Genomic DNA, 17,387 nt, shown 5'->3' with positions numbered 1-17,387 from the left:
TTTCCTTCTTTTATGCTACCTGAGATCCTAAAATATGTGTTTTCTAGAGATTTGAACAATAATATTAAGTATTCTAGAGCTAGAAAGGTCTTCATTAGTCATCTAGTCCTACCTCCTCAGCCAAATGAGGAAACTGAGGTAAGGGGCCCAAGGTCACGAAGCAGAGACCACACAGCACGGCCACCAGAAAGCAAATCAAAGCGAGATATTTAAAGACCCACTAAACATAAACACAACTCCAACCATGCAAGCCCACATCACGTAATTTCTTTGGAATATGCTCGTGATAAGGATCACATTTCCATTTCCCTCTATGTTTTTCCAACAAAAGCTCATGATACAATTTGTACAGCCCCTGGTAACTTTTACTGGGGAAAATTTTGGGAAAGAAAAAAAAAGGACCATGTTTCAAAGGCACCAGATCTGATAAGGGGGTAGAAATATTTACTCCATTATTTCAAGAGGCAGGTTCTTTGTTGCTCAGACGCTTCCTGTTTTAAAAATAGCTCTCCATCACTGTTCCAGAACTAGAATGTCCTTTTAAATGAAATTGGCTTTGAAGATGTGATTTCATTTACTTGGAGCAAGTTTGCAGATAATCAATCATCCTTTTGCAAAATGCTGCTCAGACCAGGTATCCGGGACCTTTGGGTTCTGGTCCAACTGCAGCCAGAGCTGGGTCACTGGACCGTGAGGGGGGTTGGGAACCAGCTGCCACAGGTGGGAGCCGTCCTAAGGGGACAGAGACTTTCAAGCACTCGGGCAGTAAATCAATGACGCTGCAAAATCACAAGTTGCCACTCATCTGAAAGATGTGATTGGTCGAAGGAGGGTGTTACTCTTAATTTTGTTAGGTGTGATCATGGCCTGGCAGTATGTGAGAAGGTCTCACATGTCTTAGCCATGTGCACTTGACCGTGGAAGGGTGAAGTGATGTCATCACTGAATTGCTTTAAAGCATGTTCGCGAAGAGAAGGAAAGGAAGAAAGGGATGGGTGAAGTGAGGATGGCAAAATTCGGAGGACAGTGATGCCGGGTGATGGGTGTTTGGGGTTTTATTGTACTCTTCTTGCTGCTATTATGCTTGGAGATTTTTCACGATAAATTTTTTCAAACTGGATACTCTGTTTTTCAGGAAAGGGTGTGAATGTTCTCTGTCAAGGAAGAGGTTGAGAGCCCATGGGAGTGTAAATGGATTGGTGGATTTGAGGCTGGTTATTTACACAGCAGGTGTGTGTGTGTGTGTGTGTGTGTGTGTGTGTGTGTGTCTGGGGAAAAGAAAACAGGATTTAAAACTGTCTGCAGGGGGGACTTTAACACCCCACTTACACCAATGGACAAATCATCCAAACAGAAAATTAATAAGGAAACACAAGCCTTAAATGACACCTTAGACTGGATGGATTTAATTGATATCTATAGGACATTCCATCCAAAAGCAGCCAAATACACTTTCTTCTCAAGTGCACAAGGAACATTCACCAGGAGAGATCACATCTTGAACCACAAATCAAGCCGCGGTAAATTTAAGAAAATTGAAATCATATCAAGCATCTTTTCCAACCACAACACTATGAGATTAGAAATCAATTACAGGGAAAAAAACTGTAAAAAACACAAACACATGGAGGTTAAACAATATGTTGCTAAACAACCAATGGAATGCTGAAGAAATCAAAGAGGAAATATAAAAATACCTAGAGACAAATGAAAACGAAAACATGGCGATCCAAAACTTACAGGACACAGCAAAAGCAGTTCTAAGAGGGAAGTTTATAGCAATACAATCTTACCTCCAGCAACAAGAAAATTCTCAAATAAACAACCTAAATTTACACCTAAAGCAACTAGAGAAAGAAGAACAAACAAAACCTAAAGTTAGTAGAAGGAAATCATAAAGATCAGAGCAGAAATAAATAGATGAAGAAAATAATAGCGAAGATCAATGAAATTAAAAGCTGGTTCTTTGAGAAGATAAACAAAATTGATAAAACTGGCTGGTAACTTTTTTTGAGGGGGGGTTCTGGGATGCTCTAAGAATCAGATAAAAAAGTCATGGACACCCTCTGCCCCCCCAAAAAAAGAAAGATTCACAAATGTGCATTCAGGGGTTCACAGATGCCTGAAAGTCCATCTCATCCCCTTGGATGAGAGCTCTTAATTCAATGCATGGTCTTCCATTTCTAAGAGACAAAGAGACAATTTCTGTACCTTTTCTAGGTACAATGGCTATGTAAGGAAGCAGCAGGCAACAAGAAATACATCTTCTAAAGATCAGCAAAACGCTGAGCCACAGCCACTGGCTGGCTTTGGGGCTCTGGGCAAATGACTGCAGACGTTGAGCCTCAGTTTTCCCATCAGAAAATGGGCTAACACCCCACCCTCCTCACCTATAAGGTTGTTCTGAGGTAGAACAAAATAACAGATGTTGAATGCTCTGAAAACCGGGAGGTTTTCACAAAATATAGAGTGTGGGTCACATGCTCAAATGGGGACCTGTGACCACCTTGGAGAGAGGTGACATGGTCAGTGCCTTCCCCAAAGGGATATAATAGTAGGGGTACGCAGCATGGGGCTTTCGGATTTATTCTGATGGTTCCACTGCAGGAAGAAAAAGCCTTAGGGATCACCTCCAGCCACGTTCCGGGAGCTGCTAGCTCTTCTAGAGAGGATTAGGGGCACGTCAGAGTCTAGGAAGCCCACAAGCCTCGGCACCAGGCACCAGGCACTAGGTCCCAGACCCACAACACGGCAGAGAGGCAAGGCCCTTCCATGGGCACCAAGGAATCCCACCCACTCCAGGACCTCAGAAAGACTACCAAGGGCTTGGACTGTCCTGGTTGATCTCTACATTCCCCTAAATCTGTCGTAAACACCAGTTTATGGTTTACTTTCAATCTCACAGAGTATCGCTCTGATGCAAGACTGTGTAACTACATACCTGGGTCTGAAAAACTGTCTTTCGAAAGCAATCTATCCTCAGGTGATGAAGGTCAACATCAGTGGTAATGAATCCTGTTGATGACATGGACTCCATATGATGTGACAAGAAAGGCGTTTCACCCCTGAGGTCCTCCCCAAACCCGTCACCCCAGGCTAACCATGAGAAAAACATGGACAGATCTCAATGGGGGACAACATACAAGACAGCTGACCACTCCTCAAAACTGTCAAGGTCATCAAAACCAAGGAAAGTCTGAGAAACTGTCTCAGTCCAGAGGCACCTAAGGAGACACGACAACCAAATGCCATGTGAGATCCTGGGACAGAAAAAGGGTATTAGGGAAAAAACTGAGGAGATATAAATCAGGTGTGGACTTTAGTTAATAATCATATCTCAATATTGGGTTCCTTCAATAACAAATGTACCAGCCTGAGGTAAGATGTTAAAAAGAGAGGAAATCGTGAGGGGTTTATGGGAACTCTTTGTATTATCTTTTGTGATTTTTCTGCACATCTAAAACTGGTCTAAGAAAATTAAGTTTATTAAAATGCAAAAACAAGCAAGTAAGTGCCTCTGTCAGAATGATTCCCTGGCTGGGATAAAGCATTTGGGGTAGGTAAGGGGTTGTCAACAGCCTTGCCCTAGCTGGGGAAGGAAGGGGAGAAGGTAAGACTGGGACCCAGAGACCCAGAACACACACTGAAAAGGAACTTTTCAAGAGAAGGGTTTCTAGGTATCAGAGCTACAGATACCTAGAAACAGGGCCTGTGCGTGCCCTGCCATTTCCAGTAAAGGCTCCTTCTGATGTGGAACATTCTGGACCTCTTTAAGTCCTGGCAACTGGGGACTTCCCTGGTGGCACAGTGCTTCAGAATCTGCCTGCCAGTGCAGGGGACATGGGTTCAAGCCCTGGTCCGGGAAGATCCCACATGCCATGGAGCAACTAAGCCCGTGCACAACTACTGAGCCTGTGCTCTAGAGCCCGCGAGCCACAACTAGTGAACCCATGCGCCACAACTACTGAAGCCCGTGTGCCTAGAGCCCGTGCTCCGCAACAAGAGAAGCCCCCGCAATGAAAGGCCCGCGCACCGCAACGAAGAGTGGCCCCCCCTGGCCGCAACTAGAGAAAGCCCGCGTGCAGCAATGAAGACCCAACGCAACCAAAAGTAAATAAATAAAAAATAAATAATTAAGTCCTGGCAATGGTGTCTCGCCCCCTTCCTGCATGGTTTTAAGGTCAGAGGTTCTCTACTGCATTTCTCGGTACTCAGGCCACTCAGACTCACAAGTTTTGATCATCTTTACCCAAGAGAAGTTGGCCGGGGCTGTCTCGTCTCCCTGGGGACGTGAGAAGCAAAGCAGGGGGCAAATCTGCAATATCCTCATCAACTCCTGAGGTCGCCCCAACAGTTATGTCCAAGCTTCCAGAAGGTTCTAGGGGAATTCAGCTGCATCCTGGTGGAAAGCTCTCCCCGTGTGCCGACTCTGAATACGGGTTCCTGGTGGGGAGACCACCCTGATGGCCTCACCCCTCGTGCAGACTAGACGAGGCCCCAGTTAACTGTGGGCGGGAATCTCGTTTCAAACTGCACTGCTGGGACAAAGGGCCAGCTGCCCTAGTCGCAGTGAGGTCACAGCCCACCATTTCAGAAGCACGCTGCATCCCGAGGGACAGGGTGACCCTGGAAGACTTCCAAAACTGGCTTTCTCTGTTCAAACACTTAGGATTTAACGGGGAACGTTCGACCTGGTCTTCCACCTCTGCCCGGTCTGCCTCATGTGACATCACGTGTGAACGTTAATGCAAGGAAAACAACGTTTAAGTGGAAAAGAGAGAAAAACAAAAAAGGATTCATGTGTTTTGTATTAAAATATTTTATATTAATCATTCAAACTTAATTTTTATACAATGAATGCATACATCACCGGGGTGTCTGTCTCAGAGGGAGGTCGGGGAGGCGACGGGGTGGGCTGCGCCCCACCCGCTGGTACTTGCCCAGCTGTGAGCAGGGGATGAAAGGCAGGAGACAGGCGCTTTCCTCTGCCCGTCCTGCTGGTTCCGGGAGGGAGACGGGGATGTCACAGCGGAGAGGTGGATCCTTGGGCGTCTCCTCGGGCCTCCCGCACTGGGTTGAGCTGTGTTTCCTGGCCCTGGGTGAGCCACCCAGAGCCCGAGGCCCTCCGACCAGCGAGTCCTTGACATAACAGTGGCTGTGACATGTCGCAACGTGAAGCGGGGACCGCCGAGACCGAGTGTGTGTCTATAGGGACCTCCGAGTCCTTGCCTGTCGCAAGCCCGCCCCGCGGCCGTTCTGCCAGCGGGCGCAAGCACGGGGCGGCGCCTAGGCGGCGGGCATGTCAGCCTTGCTGAGCGCGATGGCCAGCTCCAGGTCTTCCTGCTCCTGCCGCCGCAGCCGCGCCAGCCTCTCCTGCTCCGCCTTCTCGCTCTCCCGCTTGGCCCACGCCAGCTGCTGCTCCTCATTGCCAAACTGCGAAGGAAAAATGGAGGGTGGGTTACACGGCGCCCCGGAGCTGGCTGGGGCGGGGAGGGGTGGGGGCGTGCTGGTGGGCGAGGATGCGGAGGCCTGTCGTGGGTGGACGGGCGTGTGCGGGGAAACGCAGTGCTGGGGGGTGTGCGGGATAGGTGCCCGGTGTGCAGGTGAAGACCAGGAAACGCCGGAAGCCCTTGTCTTGGTTGGGGAGGGGGAGGGGACGCGCACGCCCCAGTCCTGACCCCCAGTCCGGAAGGGGTCAATGCACTGAGACATGGGGCTGAGTCTGACCTTCACTGCCACCAGAGAAACCAGCCGTCCCGTCCCTGCAGGGACCTGAAGCAGGCGGAAGCCAGGCGTGATATCGGGGACACTGAGAGACTTCCAGGGACTCCCCCCCCCAACAGCACCCCGAGGAGGCTTCACGGGGTGTGAGGGAGAAGCTCCGCGGGGCCTCTTCCTGGGGGACGGCAGGGGCGTCTCTGGAAGCAGCTGGGGAGCAGAGTCAGTGGAACCCCAAGGAGTTGGGACAGCGAACCCCGCGGAGCCTGGGCCTCGACGGGCCTTGATGCCCGGGTGAGAGGCGCTGGGGCTGGAGAGTTCCGGTTCAAACAGATCTCTGAGTCTCAAAACGCGTAAAGGGGCCTTGAGGCCAAGCGAGATGATGAGGTCCTGAAACGCAGCATCTCCGTCTCAGCCGCGGTCCCAGGAGCTCTGGGAGACGCTCAGAGCCACCTTGTACTTGGACGTTTACGGGAGCCCTGGCATTTACACCGCCATCTGGTCCAGGAGTTTTTTATTCTTGGGGTCCTTTTCCGAAAGGTTCAACGTTTTAAAAAATAGTTTTTTAAAACAAGGGAAGAAACCGTTTTGATCCCGAGATGGGCGAATTCAAACCATTTGGGGTACCTTAGCTCTATGGAAAGAAAAGCAAAGCCAGACCTCACACGCTCTTCCCCTGGCGGGGGTCCCCGACCCCCCGAGGCCCCCGGTCGCTGTACTCTTGTCTCCAGCACCACTGGCCCCGAGCAGAGCTGCAGCCCATTCGGACCCCTGGCCTGCCTGGATCAGTGTCTCTCTCCCGTGCACTGACTCTGGCTGGCTCTCTGCTAAGCACTGGATGACACACCAAAGGTAAAGAGGGGCCCGGCGCCCCTCGGGAACAAACAGACCTACAGACAATCCCTGCCTGAGAGAGGCTCTTGTGGAGGCCCCCGGCAGACCCACCAGGAGCCCCGCGGAAGGAACAGAGACAGGAATTCACGGCTACTTCTTCACACACACACAGTCTGAGTGGCAACCCAGGAGGTGGGCTGACAGCTGGGAACACTGAGGCCTGGGGGTGGAGGTGCAGGTGGCTGCAGAGCCTGGGCCCTCGGGACTCTGGACTTTCCCCCTGGTTGGGGGGGGGGGCAGTGGGGATGGCAGTGGTCAGCTGTAACTGCAGAGTTGAGGGCACAGGACAGGCCCTGGAGGTCTGGGCACCATCCCCAGTGAGGTGCCAGCTGTTGGGCGCCAAGTGCCCAAACTTGGTGCTGCCAGAACAGAGCACAGGGTGGAAGGGGCTGGACCTCGAGGGGCTTACAGGCCCCAGAAAGGAGCTAAGATTCTCCTGAGGAGGCTCCCTGGGCAAGCGAACGGGGAGATGGGGTTGGCAGTTTCTGAATGTTTCATGACCTGACAGCCAGTGTGCGGGTGAGGCAGGGCCAGACAGCGGGGACTGGGGCAGGGAAGGGCTGGGTTGGGGGAGGCCGCTTTGGAGCTGGATGTGGCCCCGAGGAGGAGAAGGAGGAAGCAGGACAGCCCAGGAGGCCTCTCTCCCCCCGCCTGGGGAGTCAGACAGGGGCAGGTGAGGGTCAGCACGAAGAGGGGCCATCCCCGGGAACAAAGGCTGGTCCCCGTTTTCTAGAGAAACAGCCCAGAAAAATGCTCAGAGGGCTGACGGGTCTCCAAGTTGGACTCCTGAAAGCCAGTCCCCGCCCCTCGTGTTTCCACCACTGGTCACAGATCATCGCCCTCCCCCCTCCACCGCCTCCCCCCGCCGCCCCACCGTATTCTTTGGGGAATTTTTCAACACCTCTTCAGGAGAAAAACAAGGAAAAAACAACAAATGCTGATGGGAATGACTCTGCGGTGCTGACAGCAGCGGGAGGGGACAGCTGGGCTGACAGCGACCTCGCCCTTGCCAGCTCAGAGGAGGGGGCGGGTAGGGGCCGACAAGTAATGACCGGGGTGGTCCACACCGAAGCTGAGAACCAAGGCCCGGAGGGGTCAAGGGATTGGCTGAGGTCACATGGCCAGGGACGGGCAGGCTGGGCCCACGCCACGGTGCCTGCTCAGCCCGGGTGTCTCCTGCTCAAGGAGTCTGTGTGTTCAAAGTAAACGTGCTGACAGGAACGTTCTAGATGCCTTCAGAGTGGACTGGTTTGAGGCCAGCTTAGGATCCAGGATGGAGCCTCGCAGCAGGCACGTGGTCTGCTCGCACTTGAGGAGCACAACGGGCTGTGATGTCTGAGGGCTACTGGAGGAAGGGGCTTCTCTGTGGCTCCCTCTGTGTCTCGGAGCAGCAGAAAATCCTTCCCCCGGCCCCGGTGGAGATACCTTGACCGGGCCGCGCTCTTGTCCTCTGACCTGGATGCGTTACACGCCGGCGCGAATCTGGACCGCCTGCGGGTGCAGGAGCTGCTCGGTAAACGGCAAGCTCCGATTTCTGCTTCACTCTTGTGCCGTCGAGGAACCGAGACCCGGCTGGGCACGAGCATTCTGCTCTTCCGAGATACCTCCCGCGCCGGGGCCTGACGGACTCTAAGCGGTTTGATTTCGGCGGCCCCTCCACAGAAATCCGAGGTTCAGAGGCCTCTGCACGTGAAGCACTGGCACCCTTCCTCCCCAGGGATCGACATGTGCACCCGTCTGCCACCACCATGCGTGGGGACACTTCTAGCCACTTCCCATTAACTCGCTTATCCTGCTATCGCAAATGCATCCGACTTCTTTGACGACGCAAAGCGTGACTTGATCCCGTCTGATATTTGCTCTGCTCTTAATGCAGACTTCCCGAAAGAAAGCACTGTTTTGCTCACCTCTAAATACTACTTCCTAGTAAACACATTCGCCTAAGACAGAAAGGCTTGTTTTAAAAGAAATACCGGAGAGATTTCCTGTGAGCCGCTACAAGCACAAGTAACCCACTGATGGAAACTGGGGGCTTGTAAATCAGACGGTTCCAGAGTGGCAGAGCTGGGGCGCCAAGGGGGGCAGGACTGAGTACACTTGTGACACTGGCGTCCCTGAACTCCGACACGGACCAAGCTGCTTTTGCATGGGTAACAACATGTCCTGATGGCACGCTTAGAACATCCAATCTGAAAGAGTCACGCTGCCAGGCTGCTGGGCAGTTAGAGACCTCTCTGCATTTACTCAGGGAAGCTGAAGTACACAAACCAGAGGAACCAACTTTGGCCTTGAGTTGGCATATATCTTTGCGGTCCAGTGAACACAGAAACCACCGGCCAATGGACTGAGCCCCCGGACGCCATGAAAACACAAGGACATCCTGAGTCCCTGGAGGTGGGACACTTTTGACCATGTTTTGGACCACGGTATGACTGAGGGGAAAAACCAAACCAGTTAGGTGTCCCACCTCCCACGCATCCCATCCCATTAGAGTGGGCTGAATCTCCCAGTCAGGTGATTTCCCCTGGAAAGACTGGGGCGTCTGAAGCGGGAAAGGTGATTTTAAACGTAAAACAGCAGGGCTGCAAACTGGGCAGAATCCAATTCCTTGCCTGGAGTTGAGGGTGATTAAATCCCAGGGGTGTTTAATCAATGTTAACAACTGTGCTGGAAATGACCAGAAATGATGTGTCAAATGATAACTTGAAATCTTGGGGGTTAAAAAAAAAAAAGTTTTCCAAAAACCAGCTATGGGGGGGGGGAGGTGGGCACAGGAAACAGAACTGTGCATTTCAGAGAGAGAACAGTCATTTCTTCCAATTGCCATTCAAATCCACTTACCCTTCCCCCCTACCCTAGAGTACCTGAGTCGTGCATGAATAGCTCTATTTTTTTCATCAGCGTTTCACAGTTGTTCCATTGAAAAATAAAGGCAGTGCTATCTAAGAAACTGTAGATAAAGCCGGTTTTGTTTCTGGCTTTTATTAACAATGTTGCCATTTGTATAGATCCGCAGTGTGCACTCGCTGTCAACAAAACCCAGCTAACTGCAGTCATAAAATATTTACAGGTCGCCAAGAGCCAGGAACGTGTCGGCGTCTTGGGCGATTTCAATAAGCCACGGCATAGCTGTGCGCGAGGTGATTCTGAAAGGAACTGGGTGCTCACTGGGCACTGATATGGCAGAGCATGCTTTAAGACGGATATTCTAGGAGTGGAAGCATCTATAAACAATACATCTCACAACGAACAAGGAAACAGGGTACTTTGCAAAATCGAGTGAAGAAAACCTTTTAAAAAACACAGGTGCCGCAACAGACAGTGAAACTGATTCTGGGAAGACAACGTCTGAAGCTCTCTGAGAACAAGATCTCTGGGTACTGAAAACACTCTAATGTGACAGCGTTTTACGATCTGGAATCTTTTTCCACACCAAGACACAAAGCCAGACTTTCAAAATCCCTGGATTAGCTTCGGAAAAGGCACTTAACTCTGCTAATGGCTTTCTGAGTTTTTGTTTTGGTTTTTTGGTTTTTTTCCCTGCAAAAGGAAGGGGATTCAGAGTGGCTGTTCTAGGTTGCATTTCAGTTTTCATTGTAGCTGGTAATTGAAATAAAAGTTTTAAAAAATCAAACTTGCTTTCCCTTCATGTGATCCGGCTGGGTCCTTCAATTCGCACTTGCTGCCCAAAATGCACTGGGCAGGACCATCAGAACTCCCCCACAAAGACTTTTTTGAGGACAGCAAGACCCGAATGTAACTTTAGCAGTCTTGTTTTCGTACTTCAGAAGCGTCTGATGTCGTGGCTTCCAAAAAAATCAATGAACACAACAGGCTCTGGGCAACAGAACTAATACAAAGAGTCTACCGTGAAGGACAGAAAAACAGGCATACTGGGCCACCCTGCTGGAAGAAAACGTGCCCTTATCACAGAGTATCCAAACCAGAGCTCTTTTTTTTTTATTGAGAAACCGTTTTTCTTACAGAAAGCAGCAGTACAGAATAAATAACACGGGTGATGGTGTGAGGTACCGGGAGACTTGAGCCAGGAGGAGGTTTGCCATTCAAAAGAGACACACACAAAAAATAACCCCAAAGAAGCTGCAAGCGGAGGGAGGGGAGGGAATGGCGCGGAGGCGGAGAACTTAACTTACAGAGGTGAAGTCTGCAAAGCCCAAGGAGGAGGCTTTAGAAGGTTTAGCTGAAGAGGAGGGAGCAAATGGATCTTTTCCACTAAACGGGTCCCCAAACCCCTTTTTATTTTGGAACGGGTCACTGCTGTCAGCCCCGAGTGGCTGGAACGGATCGGGGGGCTCGGGAAAGTCTGCAGAACCAAGCTGGCTTACGGGTGTACTTTTACCTGGAAAGTTTAGGAGAAAAAAAAAAAAAAAAAAAGGGAGAAAAAAAAGAAATACAAGTTACTGACCACGGACAGAACAGAGTCCTGACTGAAGAGCCGGGTACCAGCTCCCTGGGAAACCCTATCCCTCTCTGGAAAGAGCTGGAATGCCGCTTGTGGGACGGACCCCGGGGAATCTGCGTGGCTCTTGGCTTTCCTCTCCATTTATCCCGGAGGCTTAATGGTTTGTGGGCGTTACAAGAAAACCACTTCAGATGACCCCCTCCCCTCCCCTCCCACCGCAGCTAAAATTTACATCATCTTTAAAAAGCTCACATGCAGGCGTGTTTCAAAGTGATTCATTTTAGCGTGGCAACACATTTACTATCACATTGTTTTTAAAAAGTCATGGCTGAGCAGAAAAATACACTGCAAGCTTCCAACAATTAAAAAAAAAAGGGGGAGCGGATTACTTGCAACTAAACAGGGCGATTAGTTTCACAACGTGGTGTGTGTAGAGTTAGCTGTGTTAGTCGTGAGGGTCCGGAGGCAGCTCACCAGACAAACCCACTCTGCCGTCCTGGGTTTAAATTCGTTTCCAGCTCCCGCTTCTGTCCCTTTGGCTCCAAGGGGCAGGCTTTGGGCCTTTCTGGGCTCTTGCCAAGAGGGTGGCTCTGGGATGCCCCGGTCCCGGCAAGGCAGATCTCCACGGGGACGCGGGAGAGAGGTGTTTAGAATTGGAGGGAAATGAGGCTGTGAGGCCATGCTTGGGGGGTGTGGCCTGAGGACAGGTGGCTTCTCCCAACAAATCCTGCCAATATGTCAGAACAATCCGCTAGGAACGAGACCCTTCTCCAGGCCTGCTTGGCAAGAGTGGGGGGGGAACCCACATGATGAGCCTCAGGGATCTGCCGGTTTTGCAGGCCAGGTTCCTGCCTGATGCCATTCATTTGCCCAACAGCTGCCCAGGGTACTGGGGTACCCAGGGGGTGGGACGTTCAATTTGGCAGCTCTGTGTCCAAGCCCGGGCTAGAGGCTCGAGAATACTTAACATGATTCTGATTTGTTAACTGAGCTGCCTATGTTTACTCTTGTAATTTCAAAGTAATGTGCAAAAAGAACCCAAAAGCCGAGGGTCACATTCCACAGAAGACCTTGGACATCCAGCTGCACATCCTGAGAATGCCCCTGGCCCTGAGCTATAGCTGACCCCTGTAGCTCTCCTCTGCCACCCCACCTGCCCGCACGTCCATCTCCATGCCCAGCTTCAAAACCACCCTCTCTGACGCTGCTTCCCAGGCCACATTTCTGACGGCCCCAAGGTGTCCCTAACGACTCCAGCCTCTGTCACCTTTAGTTCTGAGACCCAGATGAGGACCAACCCCTCAGCCCCAGGTGGCCTCAGTTTCCTGTCTGGGAAGTGGGAACGAAGAGGTACGGGTCAGACCGGGTGACTGGTGCCCAGCGTGCTCCTCGGGGCTGCGCCCCACTCCAGGCCACCCAGCATCCGGCACCGCAGTGCCTGCGCGAGCAGGGCTCAGTGTGTGTGGGGCCTGTGAGAGCCTGGCCTGAGGCCCCTCTGGACACGCAAGTTTATTTACTTGTCACTCGATGCAGCAGCTGGGTGGCTGTACAAATGCCACCCCGTCTCCGTCAGCTTCACCCATGCATGAGAAATTCGAGTCACCAGTGACGCGGTCCCGCCACTGGGAGAGCCCACGGAGAAGAGACGGGCGCCAAGCCCACCAGAAGCACTGGTTAAAATCCCCACGCCCCAGCCCACCTGAATCGGGACTTCTGGGTGGGCGGGTGATGCCAGTGCATGGATGCCCCCACCGACAGCTGAACACAGAGGCCCCAGGCCGCCCCCTCCCGTCAGAGCTGCTGCTGGTTTCTTTTTGCGTGTTCAAGGAAACCGAGAGTCTCAACTTCCCGAGGCTTGCCCAGGACTCTGAGACACAGGCAGCCCTGCACCCAGCCCTCTGTTGCTTCCTGCGGTCAGAGCGGAGCACCTCTATGCCCTTGCCTGTGGCCTGATGGGGCCCCTCTGCTGACCCCTGGCCTTTGCAGGCTCTCACTGTCACGAGCAGCAGCACCACGCACGTGTGTTTATTTATAGGAGACGCTTCTGGAGGTGGAGCCGTGGGTCAGAAGGTGTGCCCGCTGCAGCCTGACCTTCCCTGTCACACTGCCTGGCCCAGGCTCCGACATGATGCACCCCGACCAAGAAGGGAGGGTGGGGAGGAGGCTGTAGCCTGCGACATCGGTCCACCTCTCCCTGTGGCCACGAATCAGTTCAGTCAGCCCTGAGGCCCAATAAGCCAGGTGAGCCTCCGACAAAGCCCCTGGGTGGGCCCTTCCCCAGAAGGGCGGTGCCAAGTCCACCCCGCGGCACAGCAGGAATTAGGGTCTCTCTCCCCCAGGGTAACTGCTTCTCAGGGTGAAGTCCTGGGGCTGATCCCCACGACCCATCTTCTGTGCAGGCTGAGTTCTCTACCTCTGGTCCCTTCTCTCCTATTTGTGACAGAGCCACAGACCTCAGGCTGCCCACCACCCCCCAGCAACAAATGCCCCTCCCTGAGACGTTCTCCCTGCTGTCGGCTATCCCGCCTCCTCCTCTCCCTCCTGGACCTCAGCCCCTGGGCTTCAGAGAGCAGGGCGATCTGGGTGCCGGCCTTGAAGAAATGCCTCCCCGAAGGCCAGCTTACACAACCAGCCTACTCCCTGGTCCAAGGGTCAAGCCGATGGGTGAGCCAAGGCCTCCCGGGCCCGGCACCACAGTGACAGGAGAGCACTGCCATGTTGCTGCGGACCCCTTCCCCTCTCTTCAGAAGCGAGCGTGCAGCTCTGGCGGGAGGGGTCGGGCAAGACGTGCCCGGCAGCTTGTCAACTCCAGGCTGTGCAGCTGTGAGCAGTGGGCAGCCAGGCGGAGCCCAGGGGCACCCTGGGCAGGAGGGAGGGTGGGCGTGAGGCAGGGTGCTCTGGTCCACATGGCTGCACCACCACCCCAGGCAAGTGGTCCTCACCTCTCCCGGGTCCCTGGGAACCAACCCTGCAACAGCCACTGGCTGCTCACCCTCTCAGCTTCTCGCCCCATGGGCCATCCGCGCCCAGCAAGGTGGCCTTTTAACGCAGAGCTGACCCGACACTGCCGAGCTCTCCCCGCTGCCCTGGGAATACACACCCCGGCCTCGGCCATCCTGGCCCTGCCCAGCGCAGTCCTCTGCGCTTGCTGCTGCCCAGGCTGGAACGCTCTTCCTCGTGTGGGTGCCGCACACACAGAGGCCGCCCTCCCCACTTCTGGCTCAGATGCCTCTGCAGCCCTCGTCATGCTCCGTCGTTATTATGTCACTTGCTGTGATTTTCTCTTTCCCAAGAGAACGTGAGCTCCACGAGGGTGAGGGCCCTGCTGTCCTCGGCTGTGTCCCTGCTGCCTAGGGCAGGGCCCGCTGCTTAGACCCCTCTGTTGAATGGAGCTTTCTAACATGCAAGCTCCACCACGCCCGGCCCTGCCTTGGGCCCCTGCATCCGCTGTGGCGAATTCAGAAGGCCCTACAGCCCACACGAAACCCTTCCCAACCTCATCCCCCGACAGCCCTCCAGGGCCTGAGCGGCACCTCCCTCCCCCCCCAGGACCCCCCAACCCAGACAGTCCCTCTGCCCAGATGGCACCTCCACCTCAAACGCCTGTGACCCGCTGTCTCCCTATGCCTGTGTTCAGCCCTCCCAGCTCGGCCCTGGGCAGGGAGTGGAGTGTGGGCCCCTGAAAGACGGTGCGGAGCACGGCCACCACCCCACTCAGCCTTGCTCTCTCAGCCTCAGTTTCCTTATCCATGAAATGGGGTTGTGATGGGCTGAACTGGTTCCCCCCCGCCGCCCCCCGCCGATTCACTATGTTCAGGTCGTCTCCCCCAGTACCTCGGAATATGACTGTCTTTGGACACGGGATCTTTGCAGAAGTAATTAAATTAGAATGAGCTCCTATGAGTGGGCCCTAATCCAATATGACTGGTGATCTTGGAAGCAGAGGAGAGTCGGACACAGACATGCACAGAGGGGAGACCATGGAAAGACACGGGGGGAGGACGCCGTCTACAAGCCAAGCAGAGAGGCCTCAGGAGAAACCAACCCTGCCTACACCTTGATCTCGGACTTGCAGCCTCCAGACCTGTGAGACGATCAGCTTCGGCTGTCTAAGCCACCCAGCCTGTGGTATTTGTTACGGCGGCCCTAGCACACTCACACAGGGTAATAGAGCACCGGCTGTGCACGGCTGCCGGAGCCGGGCTTGGCCTGGGATGCGCTGCCTGCTTTCGTAAATCAGGCGTTACTGGTCTGCCCATGCCAGGCCAGGCCGGCGCAGCTCCAATCCCTAGAGGTCAGGACAGCTTGCCCCTATGCTCCCCACTAGGAAACCGAGGACCCCCGACTGCAGCTCTCTGCTCTGACAGAGCCGCTCGTATGTCCCGTGCGCAGCGTGGTGGGCACGTGCAGCCCCTGGGCAACAGTGTCCTCCCCTTGAACTGCTGAGTTGCCTGCACCGGCCGCCACCATCCTGCTTCCTCAGTCCCTCCGTGCAACCTCCTTCGGCACGGTGGAGCAGCACCACGCCCCAGGCGTGCTCCACACCCACCACAGAAGAGTCCCCCTGCAGGGTGCGCCAAGACGCAGACCCCGCCTCGCTCTCCAAACCCCAAGCCGTGGCATCACCGGGGCTTGATCGTGGACGGACAGACATGTTCCCGAGTGAACTATGCTCGGGGGGGCCCCTGAAACACCTGCAGCCTTCTCTGGGCCCAGGGTGACGGGTCCTAACCTGCGAACTGAGCCGGTATAATGTGTGCCTCTGGCAGGGGCACCCTGGGAGACGCGGTCCTGAGGGATGGGGACACTGAGGGAAGGGGCACTGACCTCAGCGGGCACAGTCCCTGCAGCCTGGCCACCGCGGCCTCCTTCCCATAGCAACTAGCGACTTCCACCATGCTGACCGCCCTGCACTGTCCAGCCCAGCCAGTCTCCCCCCACCCTGGCACAGCCTTGCCCTTCCCCTGGAAGACCCTTCTCCAGGGCTCACTCCACCCCCGCAGGCTTCTTGGTCTAGCCTCCAGCACACCTGAGGGTCAGCTCCACGTAGGCGAGGCTCAGCACACTGCAGGTGCCAGTAATACCAGCCCCCTCTTCCTGGTGCCACCACCCAGGCTCCACGGGGCCATCCTGAGGGGCCTGAGGCCTTTGGGGGAACCCCACTGATGAGCCAGGAAGGGATATATAGGCATCTGGCTTCCCTCCTTTGCAAGAAAGGGCAACAAATATTCATCGGTGCACTCTCGGGCTAATTTTTTAAAATCAGAAACTAAAATAATGGACCAAATAGCAAAATCCAAATCCAAGAAAAAGTAAGGGTTGCCAGGGACAGGCTGAAAAGCCCAGGGCCCAGAGCAGCCCCTGGTTCCAGCAGCAAGTCCAGGGCGGACGGCTGCTTGATTTCCTGGAGCATTTCTTGCAGGAGCTGCTCACAAAGGGCAGACATCTGAGCCGGGATAAGTGGGTCAGTCGACCCCAGCCAGGCCCTGAGAGCGACCACAACAGTCCAAATGTTCAAATAAATACATCATCGCCCACTTGTGCGCTTTTCTTTTTTTTCCCTTTTCAATTAAGAAGACCTTCCTCCCCTGCTTTGGGGGATTTTTTTTTTTTTAAATCAGTTTTTGGCGGGGAGTGGGGGGCAGTTAAGAATCCAGCCGGCTAGAATGTCAAGTTGAGGTTTCCGACAAGCAAAGAGATGATCGGGGAGATGAGAACTGGCAATCACGTCAAGCACAGCCCGGGCCTGGTTTTGCTCTGCTGCCGAAACCGTTGTTATTTAGAAATCATGACTGTGTTAATATGAAACCAGGGCACATCAACTGCTCCTGTTTTCGGGGGCGTGGGGGGGTGGGGAGAAAAACAAACGGTTTTTTCTCGGTCATCTGTTTTTGTGCTCGGGCACAGAGGCTGAGTTATCGGACCGGGCACGTGTGAAATCGGTGGCGTCCCCGGATCGGCCTGACACGATGCTCACGAGCAGAGGCTTTTTACAAAGAAACCCTCGCCCTGGCTGCCCTCGGTCCAAACTTCCCACTCTGCGCCCCCGTTTATTTTTAGCAGCTGCACTTTTAAAACATTCTGGGGCTAGTTCCTGCTTTTACGTAACCACTTCTGCTAACTCCCTAATTGTTTTTTTTTTTCCGATTTTCTGAGGTGTTGCTCATCTCAAACGGGACAAAGTAACTCGATCTGCCTCCGTGCCCCCTGAGCAAAGTCGGCTGCCCGGCTTTATGCCTTTCCATGGCTCCGGGTACTGCGAGTAAGGAAAGAGCTTGACTGGGGCGTGTTTCAGTGAAGAGGGCACAGATCACTTTTTTTTTTTTTTTTAATTTTGGTATAAAGCTAACCA

At 53.8% G+C, this 17,387-nt stretch overlaps 1 protein-coding gene across 11 annotated transcripts in view; it reads right to left on the bottom strand.

The window, feature by feature from the left end:
- Positions 1-4,803: 4,803 nt before the first annotated feature.
- EPS15L1 (epidermal growth factor receptor pathway substrate 15 like 1) overlaps positions 4,804-17,387 on the bottom strand; it is a 102,014-nt gene continuing 89,430 nt past the window's right edge. For 5 of the 11 annotated variants that reach the window (XM_059918195.1, XM_059918184.1, XM_059918185.1 and 2 more), the window contains 2 exons: positions 10,767-10,972; positions 4,804-5,433 (listed from right to left, as the gene is read on the bottom strand). In XM_059918195.1, the coding sequence (XP_059774178.1) occupies positions 5,287-5,433; positions 10,767-10,972 (353 nt within the window). In that variant the 3' untranslated portion in view covers positions 4,804-5,286. The other 6 variants (XM_059918191.1, XM_059918192.1, XM_059918193.1 and 3 more) reach the window with 6 other exon arrangements.

The sequence above is a fragment of the Balaenoptera ricei genome, chromosome 3 (assembly GCF_028023285.1).
Source record: "Balaenoptera ricei isolate mBalRic1 chromosome 3, mBalRic1.hap2, whole genome shotgun sequence".
Taxonomy (NCBI): domain Eukaryota; kingdom Metazoa; phylum Chordata; class Mammalia; order Artiodactyla; family Balaenopteridae; genus Balaenoptera; species Balaenoptera ricei.
Note: the sequence above shows the minus strand (reverse complement) of the source record. Positions and strands in the feature narration are given on the sequence as shown.